The sequence below is a fragment of the Squalius cephalus genome, assembly GCF_949319135.1.
Source record: "Squalius cephalus genome assembly, chromosome: 17".
Taxonomy (NCBI): Eukaryota; Metazoa; Chordata; class Actinopteri; order Cypriniformes; family Leuciscidae; genus Squalius; species Squalius cephalus.
In genome coordinates, this window is record NC_137138.1 from 35,782,946 (window position 1) to 35,799,336 (window position 16,391).

The following is a 16,391-nucleotide window of genomic DNA, read 5'->3' on the forward strand; positions in this document are numbered from 1 at the left end:
TACACACTAGAGCTCGTTCACACACGCGCACTCTTCAACAACTACACTTTAAATCTCTTGGCAAACTAAAAGACGTAAATGACATTTGTATGCATTCTAAATAAAAGATACAGATAGTACTGAATGTCAGCTTGCTTATTTTATTTAAGATTAGGATTTATTGAGTCCACGTGTCAAGAACCTCTGCTCTAAATCATGTGGTTCACTGTGGGCATTTGCATCTACACTCCACTAGATGGCAAAATGCACAAATATTTTTGCAGTCTTGTAAGCTTCATTTACCAAGCTGTGCCCAGAGTGGGTTGTAGGGATGTGTTTTGGCCAGCATGTCCACACTGGGGGAGGAGTGCTTCTCCAGGAAGATCTTCAGGGGCGGCTGGCCGTTGGGCATGACCGTGGGGACCCAGGCCAGATGGTTCGTGAGAACCGCAGTGAGGAGCGCTGGGAGGAATCTGAAGGCAAGAGAGAAAGCATGCAACAACATGGTTACAAAAACACCCATCACTCACACTTATCACTAGGGTTGGGGATCGAAAATCGATTCCAATTCTGGAATCGGATACTTGTTATAAAATGAAAATTTAGCCTAGATTCCTTTTATCGATTCCTTTGTGAACATTTGAATATGACTTTAAACAATTAAAGCATGAGACGGCACTTGTATCAGTATCAGTATTTTGGTATAGTATGTGTATCAGTATATTGGATCCGTGCAGCTCTTAAAGTGACAGTAGCCTAATATTCCCGCTCTATAATAACACTAATATTCCTGCTCTATAATAATATTCCTGCTCTATAATAACACTAATCACACAACAAAAGACAGAGAAAATTAACTCGTTCTCGACTGAATAGCTTTTGTAACTATATTTGTAATGTATATTATTTATAAAGTGCAGTGTTATTTTACATTTGATTACAGTTTCTGAACCTGAAAATCTTAAAACACTGTTTATTTCAATCGTATCTTTGTTCAGTTGTCTCTATTTGTTGCGATAGTAATTAAAAAAGAACAAATAAAAAAAAATTAGCTGAGTGTTTACTTGTCTTTAATAATGCTTGAAGTTTATATTAGTTAGGCTAGTTGTTTTTCTATGGTGTTTTTAAACCTCAGGCAAACGCTCCTTGTGTAATGGCGCGTTTCCACCGAGCGGTACGGTACGGTACGGTACGGGTCGGTACCCTTTTATTTGCGTTTCCACTGCCAAAAGTTGAGAATGGTATCAAAAAGCCGAACCGTACCGTACCACTTTTTGGGTACCCTTCCGTTGGGGTACCTAGCACAGTGGTACGGTACTAAAAGGTGGAGCTAGACTCACTGCAGGACGTTGATTGGTTGACAGAGAATCGTCACTTGCGCGTGCTACGAGGGGAATGACAACATAAGAAGCGCCATTTTTTATATACAGTTTAATATAATACTACTGTTACTGTGTCACGAAATGTAATTTTAAGAGTTTTTCAGGCGAGAATGTAGTTGTTTAAAGCTCAAATCTGTGGTTTATTTATAAAGATGATTTGTTTTTCCCCGGTTGTGAGATCCATGCGATCAGCGGGCGCTCGGCGCTCATGTTTCCCGGCTGGGTGAGCCTTTCCTCGGCTAAGTTAGTTCTTCTGACGTTCGCCGATGACTCCGACGGTAGTGGTTAAACATGAGATATAATTCGTCTTGTGTAGACCTAACGGGCGATCTTTGGTCTCGTGAATATATAATTCGTTCCCTGTCAATCGTTTTGGCTGAGGGCTAAGTTTAGTTTCATAGGCTATTTGTATTTAACGTTAACTTTACTGTTGAAATGTTAGACTAGAGCGCAGCATTTGGACATTTGACTGAATTGTTTGCTTTATTTCTTATTGTATAGCTTCTTGTACCTTTTACTTAAACTTTTATATTGGCTATTATTGATAAAACTGAAATTTTACTAAAAGAAATATGGTTTCTTGTCATTTTCTTATTACAAGATTATCACTGATGTTTATTGCAACATTTGTACAAATGCATATATTGCCTGGAATATGTGTAATTTTTTTTATTATTTAAACGAAAAGAGGTAACGTTAGGGTTGTGTTTTAAATTTCGTTTTGTTATAGAATAACGTATAACGTGCAGTGAATAATCAATATGCGTTGCGCATGAACCACATTTGTGTCCCTATAATGTTTAATTTATTTAAATGAAAACGAAAAGAGGCAGAGTAGTGTTTTATAACATATTTCGTTTTATTGTTGCTTAAAATGAACATACAGAGTAACAGAGATAAGTAGTAGCAGATCGCGAGCTGAGTGACGCTTTTAAGAACGCGCTGTACCATTTGCATGTAGGAGTCGCACATGGCAAGTACAAACTTTGCGTACTTAATAATGAGAAAAGCCAAATGTCGGCGCTTGTCTTCTTGTGACAAACATGTCGAGGAGCAAGAACAAGATCTGCTGTCATCCATTGTAGTTTACTATGTTCTTCTTCGCGCGAAAATGACGTCGATCGAAACACCACGCCTATCAAGTAAGGGTACTGTTGGCAGTGGAAACGCTAGCCAGATCATGGTTAACAGACCCGAACCGTACCGTACTGTACCGTACCGTACTGTACTGCTCAGTGGAAACGAGCCATTAGTGTTTTCAGCCTGTTGATTCCTGTTCATGATATTCAGATACAATTACATGTTTTGCGATAAGACTAAATGTGAATGATATCTAAGGTTGTTGTTTTTACCTTATTGGAATCGAAATTAGGAATTGATAAGAATCAGAATCGATAAGCAGAATCGAAATCGTTAAAATTCAAACGATACCCAACCCCTAAATATCCCAGCATGCAATGCCTTGAGAAGTACACGTGGCGTTACTCAACTGGTTCTTGGAGGCTTGCTCCATTAGCAGCGCCAGCTCCCGCATGAAGTGGCCACACAGCTGGTTCTTCTCAGGCGGACCCGACATCATGGTGAGCCAGACGGGCTCGGACACGCGTGGCATCGTGTACAGGTTGCAGATGGTCGTCCTACAGGCCGTCCGCACACACACACACACACACACACACACACACACACACACACACACACACAGAGAGACAGAAGAGCTTTTGTCAACAGCTGAAACAAAGAGCGTCTCAGTTGCGCAGGGCTGCCCCGGCTGGGAAAGACCACTGCAGCATATCTGACGTCTGGAAGTGTCCCGCAGACGGGGAACATGGGCCGCGGTCCAGGGGTCTCGTTTACAACCGCTGCGGCGCACAGAACTGCCCTGAATGAGCCGTACGCCACTTCACACGCATCAGTTGTGATTTATTCAAAACAAACGTGACGGGAGAATGTGCACCTGCGTGCAAACCCTGATCCATGCATACGAACATTTTGGCGACATTTTGGATCTGAGGGAGTGAAGGCAGATGAAGGAAAACCACTTCAATCTTCATTATGAGTCATAAATATTCACAATAACAGTTTAAAAAAATAAAAGAATGATTTAAACTAATGTTTTACATCTGATTTACACATTTAGAGTAAATATGGCATTCTCATTAATGGAGTTAAGCACTAAAATTACATTAAATCATTATTGAGAAGTTACAACATTTTTTGATATTCCAGAAATTATAAATATTAGTAGTGGATGCGATGCGTTCGAACACTTTTCCTGCGGTTTGCTGTGTTTTAATGTTTGCTTGGCGCATGATAATAGCAGAAAACTCATGATCCGAGAAAATATTTTCATGTGAATAATTATCAATAACGCACAATAAGGCCTATCAGTTTCCATTAAAAATATAAAGCAATTACAAATACTATTTGGCCAGTGGAAAAGTTTTAGAAAAACTTTCTCTGAATTTCACATTATTTGATTGATTTATTAAAAAACAATGCAAGGATCGGCTACTAAATGATTTTTAGCAATGTAATGTGTCGCACATCCGTATCTCATATTTTCCTAATGTCTTGTACCGTTAAACATGGAATCACGTGGATGATTATGCATATGCAAATGATATGCAGATGAGGATCTGCATAGTAAACGAGGCGTTGTAAGCTCATATATGGTTATTTCGGGGTGTGAACACAGTCTTCTGCTGACTGGGGATTATAAAGGGGATTTAGCGCAGGTTCACACGCTTTTATAAGTCTGAATATTTTTTGGGCGTACAACATTTTTGGCTTTAGAGCGCACATACACTTTTAGTGCGGATCCTACACACAGTTTTATAAAAGAGACCAGTAGGAGTTTAGGAAAGAGATTAGGACTGCTTCCTCCACTTTATCATACACAAAGAAGACCTCAGGATTCTACAGCAACTTTAATTCCAATCTGTAACGCAGAAGTGAACTGAGCAGATTTCCCACGTGTTGTTTACCATCACTGGTGCTGATTAGACACTGGGAAAGATGCAGATGTTTGCACAAACACCCGAGCGTGTGCTGCTTAACAACCTGACACTTGGAAAAGGGACAAAGTACACCCTTCCCAAGCCGAACTACACTTCCCAGTACTGAGGTTAGTGTGCAGTGGCCTATAAAAAGCCTCGTGCAGGAGCAGCGAACAGACAGAAACTGCTTTAGCACTGGATTAGGTAAGAGTTATGAAGCGCTCAGGTCTTCTTTCATACACCGCTCTGACAGAAAACGACACGCGCTAAACGTTCGTCACTCCAAATAAGGGCTGGGTGATAATTTAAGAGATGAATTCACAATATAACACACGTGTGCAACTCCTACTACATATTAACAATATTTGATTCAAATTGTAATAAATGCATTGAATGTCTCTGGTATGCTAGATAATGATAATAAAAATAAATATTGATGTGTATTGTTATACTGCTGCATATGCACTAAGTTTTTAATGTTGTTTATGTGTCTATGTGGTGTTTTTAATCTGCTTTAAGACAAACCATGTGTAAGTTCATAAGTCGACAGCATTGCTGAGTATTTCCTCCTTAAAACTGCAGTGAACCAAAGACAGTCTCAAAAACACACTTTGAAATCGCTGGTGTTTCTGACGTCACAAACTACCTTGTAACCAATCAGATCAACGTGTGATCGTCAACCAGTGGATCTCTGAGCTGAGGGAGTGAGTGGAGGCAGGGCTCATTTGCATATTCATAGAACCACGCATACTAAATGAGGCGAGGGTGTCGAGTTACATTCAAGATATTTTAAGGCATGAAGACTTTTTTTTTAAAGTTTAAATATGTAATTTTGGTGATCACATGACTTTTATGGGATACAATGATTGACTACAGGGGGACTTGTATTTCCATTAGACATAAATTTGTTTAAAAAAGAGCTGATGGTTGACCAGTGAACTTTGGCAATACAAACACCAGATAGTGACGCACTATGATCTTCCGTCAGATCGCCAGAGCTCTGGGAGTATAATTAGCCCGCTGGAGGTGGGAAATCTGAAAGATTTGTTTGTCTGTTCCCTTGCACATTATTGACTATTCTGGTCTGTCCTGACAGTACGTGAGGGAGATAAGGTTTCTGTGGCACTGGGGTCAGGTTGCTCTGGCCACACACCAACAGGCATATGACTTGGAAGTTTGAGATGGTGCATTAGTGGGTCAGCTCTGAAGCACTGACACGAACAGAGCTTATTTTACAGCGACACGAGCCCTCGCTCTGCTGCCTCCACAAGAGACTTCAGGATATGTTCCATGCTCCTCTTTAAAAGCATTATTATTATTGTACACTAATATATTAATGGTCAGGTTAAAGCTCATACTACACAGAATTTAAAACGTAGACAAAACAGGACGTGCACAAGTATCACCATATTCAATTTAAATGTCTGAATTTAGCAATCTATTTAATTTAGCACTTATCCATGTTGACTGTTAATCAATTAATTGATCGTTAAAACAAAAGCGTGTAATTTCTGCTGTTTTAAAGTGCCCCTTTAGTGCTGTTTTAAAGGCTATTCATTTTATTTTGGAGTCTGCAACAATAGGTTTACATGCATTCAAGGTCAAAACACAATATTCATTGCAGCAGCACCTCTTTCCTCAAGTGTCTGAAACGGTTTGATAAAGGATTCAGTCTCTAAACCCCGCCTTCCTGAGAGCTGCTCTGCTCTGATTGGCCAGATAACCCAGACTCTTGTGATTGGTCAGAAACCTATGCAGGTTCGAGCAGGAAGTGAGACTGGAATTACTGACGACTCGTTTCAGGCAGTTCAGAATCGCTTCTTTCTTTATTTTGTGTCTTTACTTTATTTCTTTACTTTATTCTTAATTTGATCAATAAATTAAATTAGAATAATAAGACACAATAGGGCTGTTACCAATCAAATTAAATAATTTACACTGAAAAATTAACTGCATTAACTAGTTATGAGACTGTTTTATATATTTTTTTGAATATACAAATAAGAAATATTGGAAAGAATGCTAATTTTAAACATGAAACTAAACCACCGGTAGGTGGCGGCAGGTGACCGTCTTAATGAGAGTCACTGAGTCATTCATTTAAACGATTTGTTCAAACGGCTGATTCGTTCAGAAATGAGGCAGTTGTTTATGAATGACGATTCGATCAAAACGCTGAATCATCAATCATTTATTTTCTTGTTTATTGAACTGACATTTGAAATCAGTGTCACATTTTCAATCGTGATGGTATTCAGCACTCTTGGTCATGTGATGTTGCTGAACTGTATCATATGTTATCAATATAAAAACTCCACATTTTGAATGTTTACCGCAGTATGTTAACTGTTAAAGTATGGTAACTATGTGTGAGCTGCGCTTATTTGTTGCAATTTCTCCTCAACAGCACAACCTTGTTACCGTCAGTAAATATTACATTATTATTCACTATCAATCACCACTTACACTAAATAAATGCAGAATCATTCTCGTGTTTTGGTGATTCCCTAGTTATTTTTTGTTATTGATGTTTTAATCAGGATACTCGTCCGGTCAAGCAAGTAAAATTCACTTTCACCCGCCCCTTCAAATATGATTGACAAGTTGATTTTTGTTTTTACGTCTTTGAAATATATAATGCTTCTTGCCGTCATGCACATGATGAGTTATCGTGTGAATTGTGTCAAAGGTCATCGTGTGAATCGTGTCAAAGGTCATGGTGCTCACGCTGTCGTTCATACAGGACCAGAAGTAGAAGATTAAACACCTTCACTTGCAATGATTCAGTGGAAGCGCTCCCAGATCAGCGCTGATCTCGCGTCACATGAGTGGATAAGTGGGTCAAAGTGTCCATTAAACCTTTGGCTGGACTTTTGTTGGAAGCAAATAACCAAAACACCTGGTGATCAGTGTTCACAGACATGTCATCACACACACTCACCTAAACTCATTGAGGCCGTCCACCATTCGACTGTACGCCAAAGCTCTCTGGCTGGCATCCGCTGACCTGCGGCTCAGTATCATAGCCTGTGAACACAGAGCCGCGCGGCGTAAGAGAGACTCAACAGATGGCACAGGCTCAAGAATTAGACAAAAGTCTAACCTGCTCGGTGGCACTTTTGAGTTTGTTCATGTGGCTCTCGAAGAGCGGAAAGTGAGAGAAGAAGAAGTCCTGGAACTTGGCGTTCTCTTCCTCGTTGGGCGAGAGCAGAAAGATGACACCGATGGCGATCTTCTTCTTCCTGGCGACGCCCAGACTCGGCCCGCTGTTCTCATCAGACATGTTGAAGCTCTCCTCCACAGACCTGCAATGCAAACCAGTTACACAGTGCCCGAACCAAACTCTGAACCCTGAAGTGTGAGTCGTCTCGCACTAATGAGTCCCCAGTGCTTTTTGTCATTTCTCATTTGTTAGAGAGGACCTATTATGTTGTTTCTCAAAGTTGTTTTCAGGCTCTACTAGAACAGGTTTTCCTGCTTGAATGTTGATTATTCTCCTCATATTCTCCACTGTTGCGGCTCCTCTCTTCCCAGTCTGTCAGTAACACTCTGTTTACTTCCTGTCTCTATGAAGCCCCTCCTTCTGAAAAGCACACTGTGCTCTGATTGGTCGGCTGGAGCAGTGTGTTGTGATTGGTCGAGCGCTTCGAGTGTGTTTGGGAAATGTCCCGCCCCTTACCATAATCGCCAGTTTAACACACTACTAACTAACTCACCCAGGCCCCGCCCCTTTATTCTGTGCATTAATTATTATAATGAGGAATATTGTGACGTGTTCGTTACCGGAAGAAACTTAAGATGTGTGTCAATGTTAATCAAAAAACAAAAGACAGAGAAAATCACTGAATAACTTTTGTAGCTTTAATAAGAATTAATGTATATAAATGATAACTAATGTAGATTTAATGCGTATTTAATACATACAGGGAAGACTTTTCCATTTCTGTAGTATTTCTTATTTCTGATAAAAACACTGTTTATTTCATTTTATTACTGTTTACTTGTCTTTAAATTTCATGGTCTCTAATATTTTGGCATCTTAAACTTATTTAAGGCAAAAACAACTACTATATCTCCTTATGGTGATGTAAGACTTGTGTTCATCTTGCCCAGCCCCCGCTGTAAAGTGTGTGTGTGTGTGTGTGTGTGTGTGTGTGTGTGTGTGTGTGTGTGTGTGTGTGTGTGTGTGTGTGTGTGTGTGTGTGTGTGTGTGTGTGGTGTGTGTGTGTGTGTGTGTGTGTGTGTGAGCCGCACCATCGAGGGAAGACGCCGTTCTCCAGGCTGGTGGTCTGGCTGCGTAACCAGCGCCTCTGGTAGCTACTGGCACAGCTACTGGCGAGAGACGAGCCCGGGGACGGGAACGGGGTGATCAACAGACTACTGAGAGACGCTGCGGAGAACAGAGGAGCAGAGAGTCAGTGAGCACACACACACACACACACAGTCACTCATTATCACACACACTGGGATTGGGATTGACTCTTTGGACTGAAGTATCAACCCCAATCTGAAGAACACACTGAAGTAAAGCTGATGTGGTGTTCCTCTAACAGCAGGTGTTCAGGCGCTGGAGGAGCTCAGTGGAGACGAAGCGCATGTGCCTGAATTAGCCTCCTCGTTTACTAGCGCTGACGGGCAGTTTGGGGAAGGGCTAAATATAAGCATGAGTGTGTGTGTGACACAGCATTAGCCGAGCGAGAGATCCCAGCTATGCTCTTTCCATTGCACAAGCTTTTCCAGGTCTCAGATATTCCTGAGCCGCGACCCCAGGCTGAGCTTCAGGACGTCCGACACCAGCGCACTCTCATTCAGGACACAACAACATGTTCATATCGAGATATTCGAGAGATTTCTGGGGCAGATTTATCGGTGCACATTATTGTGTTTATACTGTTGAATCAGAATATCTTCCTCTTGCAGCATCTCTTCTCTTCTCTGATGATGTGGGCGGGGCTATAACCTGTCACTCACATGAGATCAGCCAATAGCAAACCACAACCATCCAATCAATTCCCCACAGACACAATCAAGCTCCGCCCACATTTGTTCTTGCTCCTGAAGCGTTTCACTCGCATATACGACACAATAGAGGAGAAAAGACGAGAGCAACTTCCCTTTCACAATGACTTCAGTAGCATTCGAAAGTCTCTAATAAGAAAACGTCCAGAGATTTGAGAGTGAATTTCACTTTACTAGTATCCTCTGATATTTCCTATCACAAATGACTTTAAGGGCCCTATGATTCAAGAGAGACGTAGAAAACATTGCAGAATCCAGTCATAAAAATAGACTTTACAGTATAACACGGAATTTGGCAAATTTTGGATGAATGAATCAAAAGTAGGGCTGTACATTTAACCCTTAAACGCAAACCTAGGGTCTGTATGGACCCGGGACGTCATTCTCTACTCTCCTCATTCATTTGTTAAAGGAGTGGTATAATGCCCTTTTCACAAGATTTAGTCTCTGATGTCCCCAGAGTGTGTGTGTGTGAAGTTTTAGCTCAAAATACCCCACAGATATTTTTATATAGCATGTTAAAATTGTCACTTTTTGAGGGTGAACAAAAACGCACCGTTTTTGTGTGTCTCTTTAAATGCAAATGAGCTGCTGCTCCCGGCACAGAGGGCGGAGCTTCAAGAACTTGTGTGTGTCTTTCCCTTTAAATGCAAATGAGCTGCTGCTCCCGGCACAGAGGGCGGAGCTTCAAGAGCTTGTGTGTGTGTCTGTCCCTTTAAATGCAAATGAGCTGCTGCTCCCGGCACAGAGGGCGGAGCTTCAAGAGCTTGTGTGTGTGTCTGTCCCTTTAAATGCAAATGAGCTGCTGCTCCCGGCACAGAGGGCGGAGCTTCAAGAGCTTGTGTGTGTGTCTGTCCCTTTAAATGCAAATGAGCTGCTGCTCCCGGCAGAGGGCGGAGCTTCAAGAGCTTGTGTGTGTGTCTGTCCCTTTAAATGCAAATGAGCTGCTGCTCCCGGCACAGAGGGCGGAGCTTCAAGAGCTTGTGTGTGTGTCTGTCCCTTTAAATGCAAATGAGCTGCTGCTCCCGGCAGAGGGCGGAGCTTCAAGAGATTCAAAACTTCCTCTGTCTTCGACTGCAGGAAGAACTGGAGCGCGTCACAAATTAACCAAAACTCGGCGTATAGGATACTTGCCTCACAGACATGAGAAATATGCCTATAGTAGCTTGAAATGTCTACTTTTAAACAAACCAATTAAAACGAAAACAAATACACTTTGATTACATAATCCAAATGAAAGGTGGATTTTACTCTATAGGAGCGCACGCGTTCACTAAACTGCAGAGATGACGAGTCAGCAACGTCAACTTCATTTTTGCAGCCAACACTGACTCAGAAAACACTAGTTCATCTCATGATGAGCACATGAACTTCATCTCCAGAGCTGCTCTGAGCAGCAACAATCACATTTATTAAAACAGTATTTAAGGAATATCACATTTTTCATTAATGTATCAATTTAACAAGTAATTCTCTATTTGTGTGCAGCACTTTGTTTGCTTTCTATCAAAAATGAATTCAGCAGATCATATTAAAATTTAGTTCAATCATTAAAATGCAATTTTAAAAGAATGTAAATGAAAAAGCAAAATGGATTTCATGGCAAATATGACATTTTCTTAATTATAGCCCAGAAATAAAACTAAACAACTGCATGCAGTAATTGTGTGTCCCATCAGACACTTCAACATCTGTGTGTCGAAGCTGAAGTGTGTGTGTGTGTGTGTGTGTGTGTGTGTGTGTGTGTGTGTGTTCTGCAGCTTCAACGTCTGTGTGTCGAAGCTGAAGTGTGTGTGTGTGTGTGTGTGTGTGTGTGTGTGTGTGTGTGTGTGTGTGTGTGTGTGTGTGTGTGTGTTCTGCAGCTTCAACGTCTGTGTGTCGAAGCTGAAGTGTGTGTGTGTGTTTGTGTGTGTGTGTGTGTGTGTGTGTGTGTGTGTGTGTGTGTGTTCTGCAGCTTCAACATCTGTGTGTCCAAGCTGAAGTGTGTGTTTTGCAGCTTCAACATCTGCGTGTCCAAGCTGAAGTGTGTGTGTGTTCTGCATCTTCCTCATCTGTGTGTCGAAGCTGAAGTGTGTGTGTGTGTGTTCTGCATCTCACCTGAGCGAGCGATGCCACTGTCCCGCTCATCGTTCGGTCCTCGGCCCGGCATGTCCATCGGGTTACTGTGCCCTGAGAGGAAGAGACAAACAGTCACGCAAGAGAGTCTTAAAGAGTTTGATCATCCGTACCCTCCACCATCCATACATCCAGGCATCTCATCACCACCACTGTGCTCTACACACACACACACACACATGCTTACAGCGCAGGCAGGAGAGGGACACCGGTGGCTTATGGGGGACGGGCTCGTCAAAGCTAGAGTTCACACCCGCTCAGATCTATACCAGTTACACGTGATGCTGTCACAAGCAAAGCTCTGGATGCACATGCACATGCACACACACACTCGTACACACACACACGCCAACCTGAAAAGAAAGAGGCGCTCTTGATGAGGCGGAGAGGGCCTTGCTCTGAGAGCGCCCGGCGCGGGCTGCAGAGCTGAGAGAAACCTGTGACGCGCACACGGCCAGGAGAACAGGAGGAAGAACACACACATCAGACGGTTAGTCAAGTACAGGACGCACACACACCTCAACATGAGCGCTGTGCGGCGCTTCGGAAAGAGTCTCTTCTGCTCACCAGCGCTGCATTTATCTCATCAAATACTGTTACAATTTAAAAGTTTTTTTAAGTTTTCTATTTGATCAGATAAATGCAGTGTTGGTGAGCTGGAGAAAAGCATCACATCTCGAACGGCTCTGAAGCTTTGAGCGCGAGTGTGTCTGAAGCTGACGCACACAGGCAGATTAACACCACAGAACAAACACACAGTGTGTGTGAGTGAGTCTGTGGGACTCGTTTATCTGGTGAACAGTGCCGTTCATTCTGAGAGTGTTACACACAAACGCTAAACTCAACTCAAACACACACTGCCGTTCAAAGGCTCGGGATCGCTGAGATCTTTTAAAACATTAAAGAAGTCTCTTCTGTTCTCCAAGGCTGCATTTATCTGATTAAAAAAACAATAATATTGTTAAATATTATGACAATGTAAAATAAATGTTTTCTATGTGAATATATAGTAACGTGTAATTTATTCCTGTGATCAAAGCTGTATTTTCAGCATCATTACTCCAGTCTTCAGTGTCACATGATCCTTCAGAAATCACTAATATGAGGATTTGATGATCAAGAAACATTTATGATTATTATCAGTGTTAGAAAACAGTTGAGGACATTTTTTTTCAGGATTCTTTGATGAATAGAAAGTTCAAAAGAACAGAATTTATCTGAAATAAAAAGCTTTTGTAACATTAAACACTACCGTTCAAAAGTTTGGGGTCAGTAAGAATATTTTTTTAAAAAATTGGAAAGAAACTAAAAGAAATTAATACTTTTATTCAGCAATGATGCATTAAATTGATCAAAAGTGTCAGTAAAGACATTCATAATGTTACAAAAGCTCTTTATTTGAAATAAATGCTGTTCTTTTGAACTTTCTATTCATTAAAGAATCCTGAAATTTTTTTTATAATAAACAGCTGTTCAACATTGGAATAATATTTAACAATATTACCGTTTTCTTTCTGTATTTTTAATCAAATAAATGCAGCCTTGGTGAGCAGAAGAGACTTCTTTTAAAAACATTAAAGATCTTACCGATCCAGAACGTTTGAACGGCAGTGTGTGTGATGGTCGGGCGACGCTCACAAAAACATGTTCAGGTCAGGGGTCACTCTAAATGCACTTTATCACGCTTCAAGGCTATATTTAAGTCCAGTAGGATCTGTTGTGTTGTACTTTATTTTCATGACAATTAATCACTTTTTCTTTTGCATCAGTACGTTCAGCTGGATGATGAATGACAGGGACACAAGCTAACGAGCGGACACGAGCTAACGAGCGGACACGAGCTAACGAGCGGACACGAGCTAACGAGCGGACACGAGCTAACGAGCGGACACGAGCTAACGAGCGGACACAAGCTAACGAGCGGACACAAGCTAACGAGCGGACACGAGCTAACGAGCGGACACAAGCTAACGAGCGGACACAAGCTAACGAGCGGACACAAGCGGTGTTTCGGAGATTTATCATTTCAGTGATGAAGCTATGATGAACTAGCGGTAATGGTCACTCGAGAGGTCACAGCACCGTGTCTGTGTGAATCAGCTGTCAAATTAGGCTTTTCTCAGTGACTTAATTTCTTTAAAGAAATAAAAAGCTTTGCAAGTGCTAAATCGTGCACTAAACACAAAGTTTGGGTTAAACAGTTGTGACCTGGACATGTTCTTCAAGAGGCACCGCGAGTCTTCCGAACAAACACATAATCACGTGTTTAGAGCAGCTTTGTGACGATTTCATATGAAATGTTACTTACAATGGAAGAGGATAGACACACAAGAAAGCTTTTACATGTAACGTGGGGAAACACAGATCAAAACGTCATGAAGAATTACACAATGAGAGAGAGAATAAAACAGCACAGAATGTCTTCAGACGGACAGCTGGAACTATAAACGCAGCTCAGGATTCATCTCGGTAACAAGAATGTGGCTGGAGTAACTGTAAGCTGAGAGTTACCTATGCTTCCCAGAAAGCCGCTGTTGTGCTCGGGCCGGAGCGCGCCGGAGTCCTGACCGATGAACTCCAGACTGTCCTGAAGTCTGGGAAGCAATCGACAGCAGTGTTGGTGAAACACATTACAAGTAACTTGGGTTATGTAATCAGATTACCTTTTCAAGTAACTAGTAAAGTAACACATTACTTTTAAAATGTTCAATACAATATCTGAGTTACTTTTGTCTCCTGTCCTCATGTTGAGAGAAATCGAAGTGCAGAGGCGGTGTGTGTGTGTGTGTGTGTGTGTGTGTGTGTGTGTGTGTGTGTGTGTGTGTGTGTGTGTGTGTGTGTGTGTGTGTGTGTGTGTGTGTGTGTGTGTGTGTGTGTGTAAACATGATGGTTATTGTAGTTCTAGATTAAATGTGAGCATGCATTTACTCATCTCACTTGATGAATAAGTGAATAACCAACTGAATAAGATCAGTGAAATGCAGATTCAGAATACTATGCAAACCTCCAATGACTAAACATGTTAAATAAAACAGCATTGAGGCACCGGACCCAGCTAATCTAGCGGTGAGCGTGAGCGGACCCAGCTAATCTAGCGGTGAGCGTGAGCGGACCCAGCTAATCTAGCGGTGAGCGTGAGCGGATCCAGCTAATCTAGCGGTGAGCGTGAGCTAATCTAACGGTGAGCGTGAGCGGATCCAGCTAATCTAGCGGTGAGCGTGAGCGGATCCAGCTAATCTAGCGGTGAGCGTGAGCTAATCTAGCGGTGAGCGTGAGCAGATCCAGCTAATCTAGCGATGAGCGAGAGCGGACCCAGCTAATCTAGCGGTGAGCGTGAGCAGATCCAGCTAATCTAGCGATGAGCGAGAGCGGACCCAGCTAATCTAGCGGTGAGCGTGAGCTAATCTAATGGTGAGCGTGAGCGGATCCAGCTAATCTAGCGGTGAGCGTGAGCGGATCCAGCTAATCTAGAGGTGAGCGTGAGCTAATCTAGCGGTGAGCATGAGCAGATCCAGCTAATCTAGCGATGAGCGAGAGCGGACCCAGCTAATCTAGCGGTGAGCGTGAGCGGATCCAGCTAATCTAGCGATGAGCGAGAGCGGACCCAGCTAATCTAACGGTGAGCGTGAGCTAATCTAGCGATGAGCGTGAGCGGATCCAGCTAATCTAGCGGTGAGCGTGAGCAGATCCAGCTAATCTAGCGGTGAGCGTGAGCGGATCCAGCTAATCTAGCGGTGAGCGTGAGCTAATCTAGCGGTGAGCGTGAGCAGATCCAGCTAATCTAGCGGTGAGCGTGAGCTAATCTAGTGGTGAGCGTGAGCAGATCCAGCTAATCTAGCGGTGAGCGTGAGCTAATCTAGCGGTGAGCGTGAGCAGATCCAGCTAATCTAGCGATGAGCGAGAGCGGACCCAGCTAATCTAACGGTGAGTGTGAGCTAATCGAGCGATGAGCGTGAGTGGATCCAGCTAATCTAGCGATGAGCGAGAGCGGACCCAGCTAATCTAGCGGTGAGCGTGAGCGGACCCAGCTAATCTAGCGATGAGCGAGAGCGGACCCAGCTAATCTAGCGGTGAGCGTGAGCGGACCCAGCTAATCTAACGGTGAGCGTGAGCTAATCTAGTGATGAGCGTGAGCGGATCCAGCTAATCTAGCGATGAGCGTGAGCTAATCTAGCGGTGAGCGTGAGCGGATCCAGCTAATCTAGCGATGAGCGAGAGCGGACCCAGCTAATCTAGCGGTGAGCGTGAGCTAATCTAGCGGTGAGCGTGAGCGGATCCAGCTAATCTAGCGATGAGCGAGAGCGGACCCAGCTAATCTAGCGGTGAGCGTGAGCTAATCTAGCGGTGAGCGTGAGCGGATCCAGCTAATCTAGCGATGAGCGAGAGCGGACCCAGCTAATCTAGCGGTGAGCGTGAGCTAATCTAGCGGTGAACGTGAGCTAATCTAACGGTGAGCGTGAGCGGACCCAGCTAATCTAGCGGTGAGCGTGAGCGGACCCAGCTAATCTAGCGGTGAGCGTGAGCTAATCTAGCGGTGAGCGTGAGCTAATCTAGCGGTGAGCGTGAGCGGACCCAGCTAATCTAGCGGTGAGCGTGAGCTAATCTAGCGGTGAGCGTGAGCTAATCTAACGGTGAGCGTGAGCGGATCCAGCTAATCTAGCGATGAGCGAGAGCGGACCCAGCTAATCTAGCGGTGAGCGTGAGCTAATCTAGCGGTGAGCGTGAGCTAATCTAGCGGTGAGCGTGAGCGGACCCAGCTAACCTAGCGGTGAGCGTGAGCTAATCTAGCGGTGAGCGAGAGCTTACGTGTTCAGGCTCCCGTAGGCACTGCCGCCCGTTCTGGCTGTAAACACTTTACTGAGCATCAGCTGTGGAGGAGATCTGGAAACACACACACACA

The 16,391-nt window shown here is 43.1% G+C and overlaps 1 protein-coding gene across 4 annotated transcripts in view; it reads right to left on the bottom strand.

Annotated features, from left to right (window-relative positions):
• fnip1 (folliculin interacting protein 1) overlaps positions 1-16,391 on the bottom strand; it is a 44,430-nt gene that overhangs the window by 9,699 nt on the left and 18,340 nt on the right. For 3 of the 4 annotated variants that reach the window (XM_079847866.1, XM_079847867.1, XM_079847869.1), the window contains 9 exons: positions 16,298-16,372; positions 14,003-14,085; positions 11,845-11,928; positions 11,474-11,545; positions 8,612-8,747; positions 7,461-7,662; positions 7,299-7,384; positions 2,852-2,998; positions 283-452 (listed from right to left, as the gene is read on the bottom strand). In XM_079847866.1, the coding sequence (XP_079703992.1) occupies positions 283-452; positions 2,852-2,998; positions 7,299-7,384; positions 7,461-7,662; positions 8,612-8,747; positions 11,474-11,545; positions 11,845-11,928; positions 14,003-14,085; positions 16,298-16,372 (1,055 nt within the window). The remainder of the gene's footprint in view (positions 1-282; positions 453-2,851; positions 2,999-7,298; positions 7,385-7,460; positions 7,663-8,611; positions 8,748-11,473; positions 11,546-11,844; positions 11,929-14,002; positions 14,086-16,297; positions 16,373-16,391) is intronic. The other variant, XM_079847868.1, reaches the window with a different exon arrangement.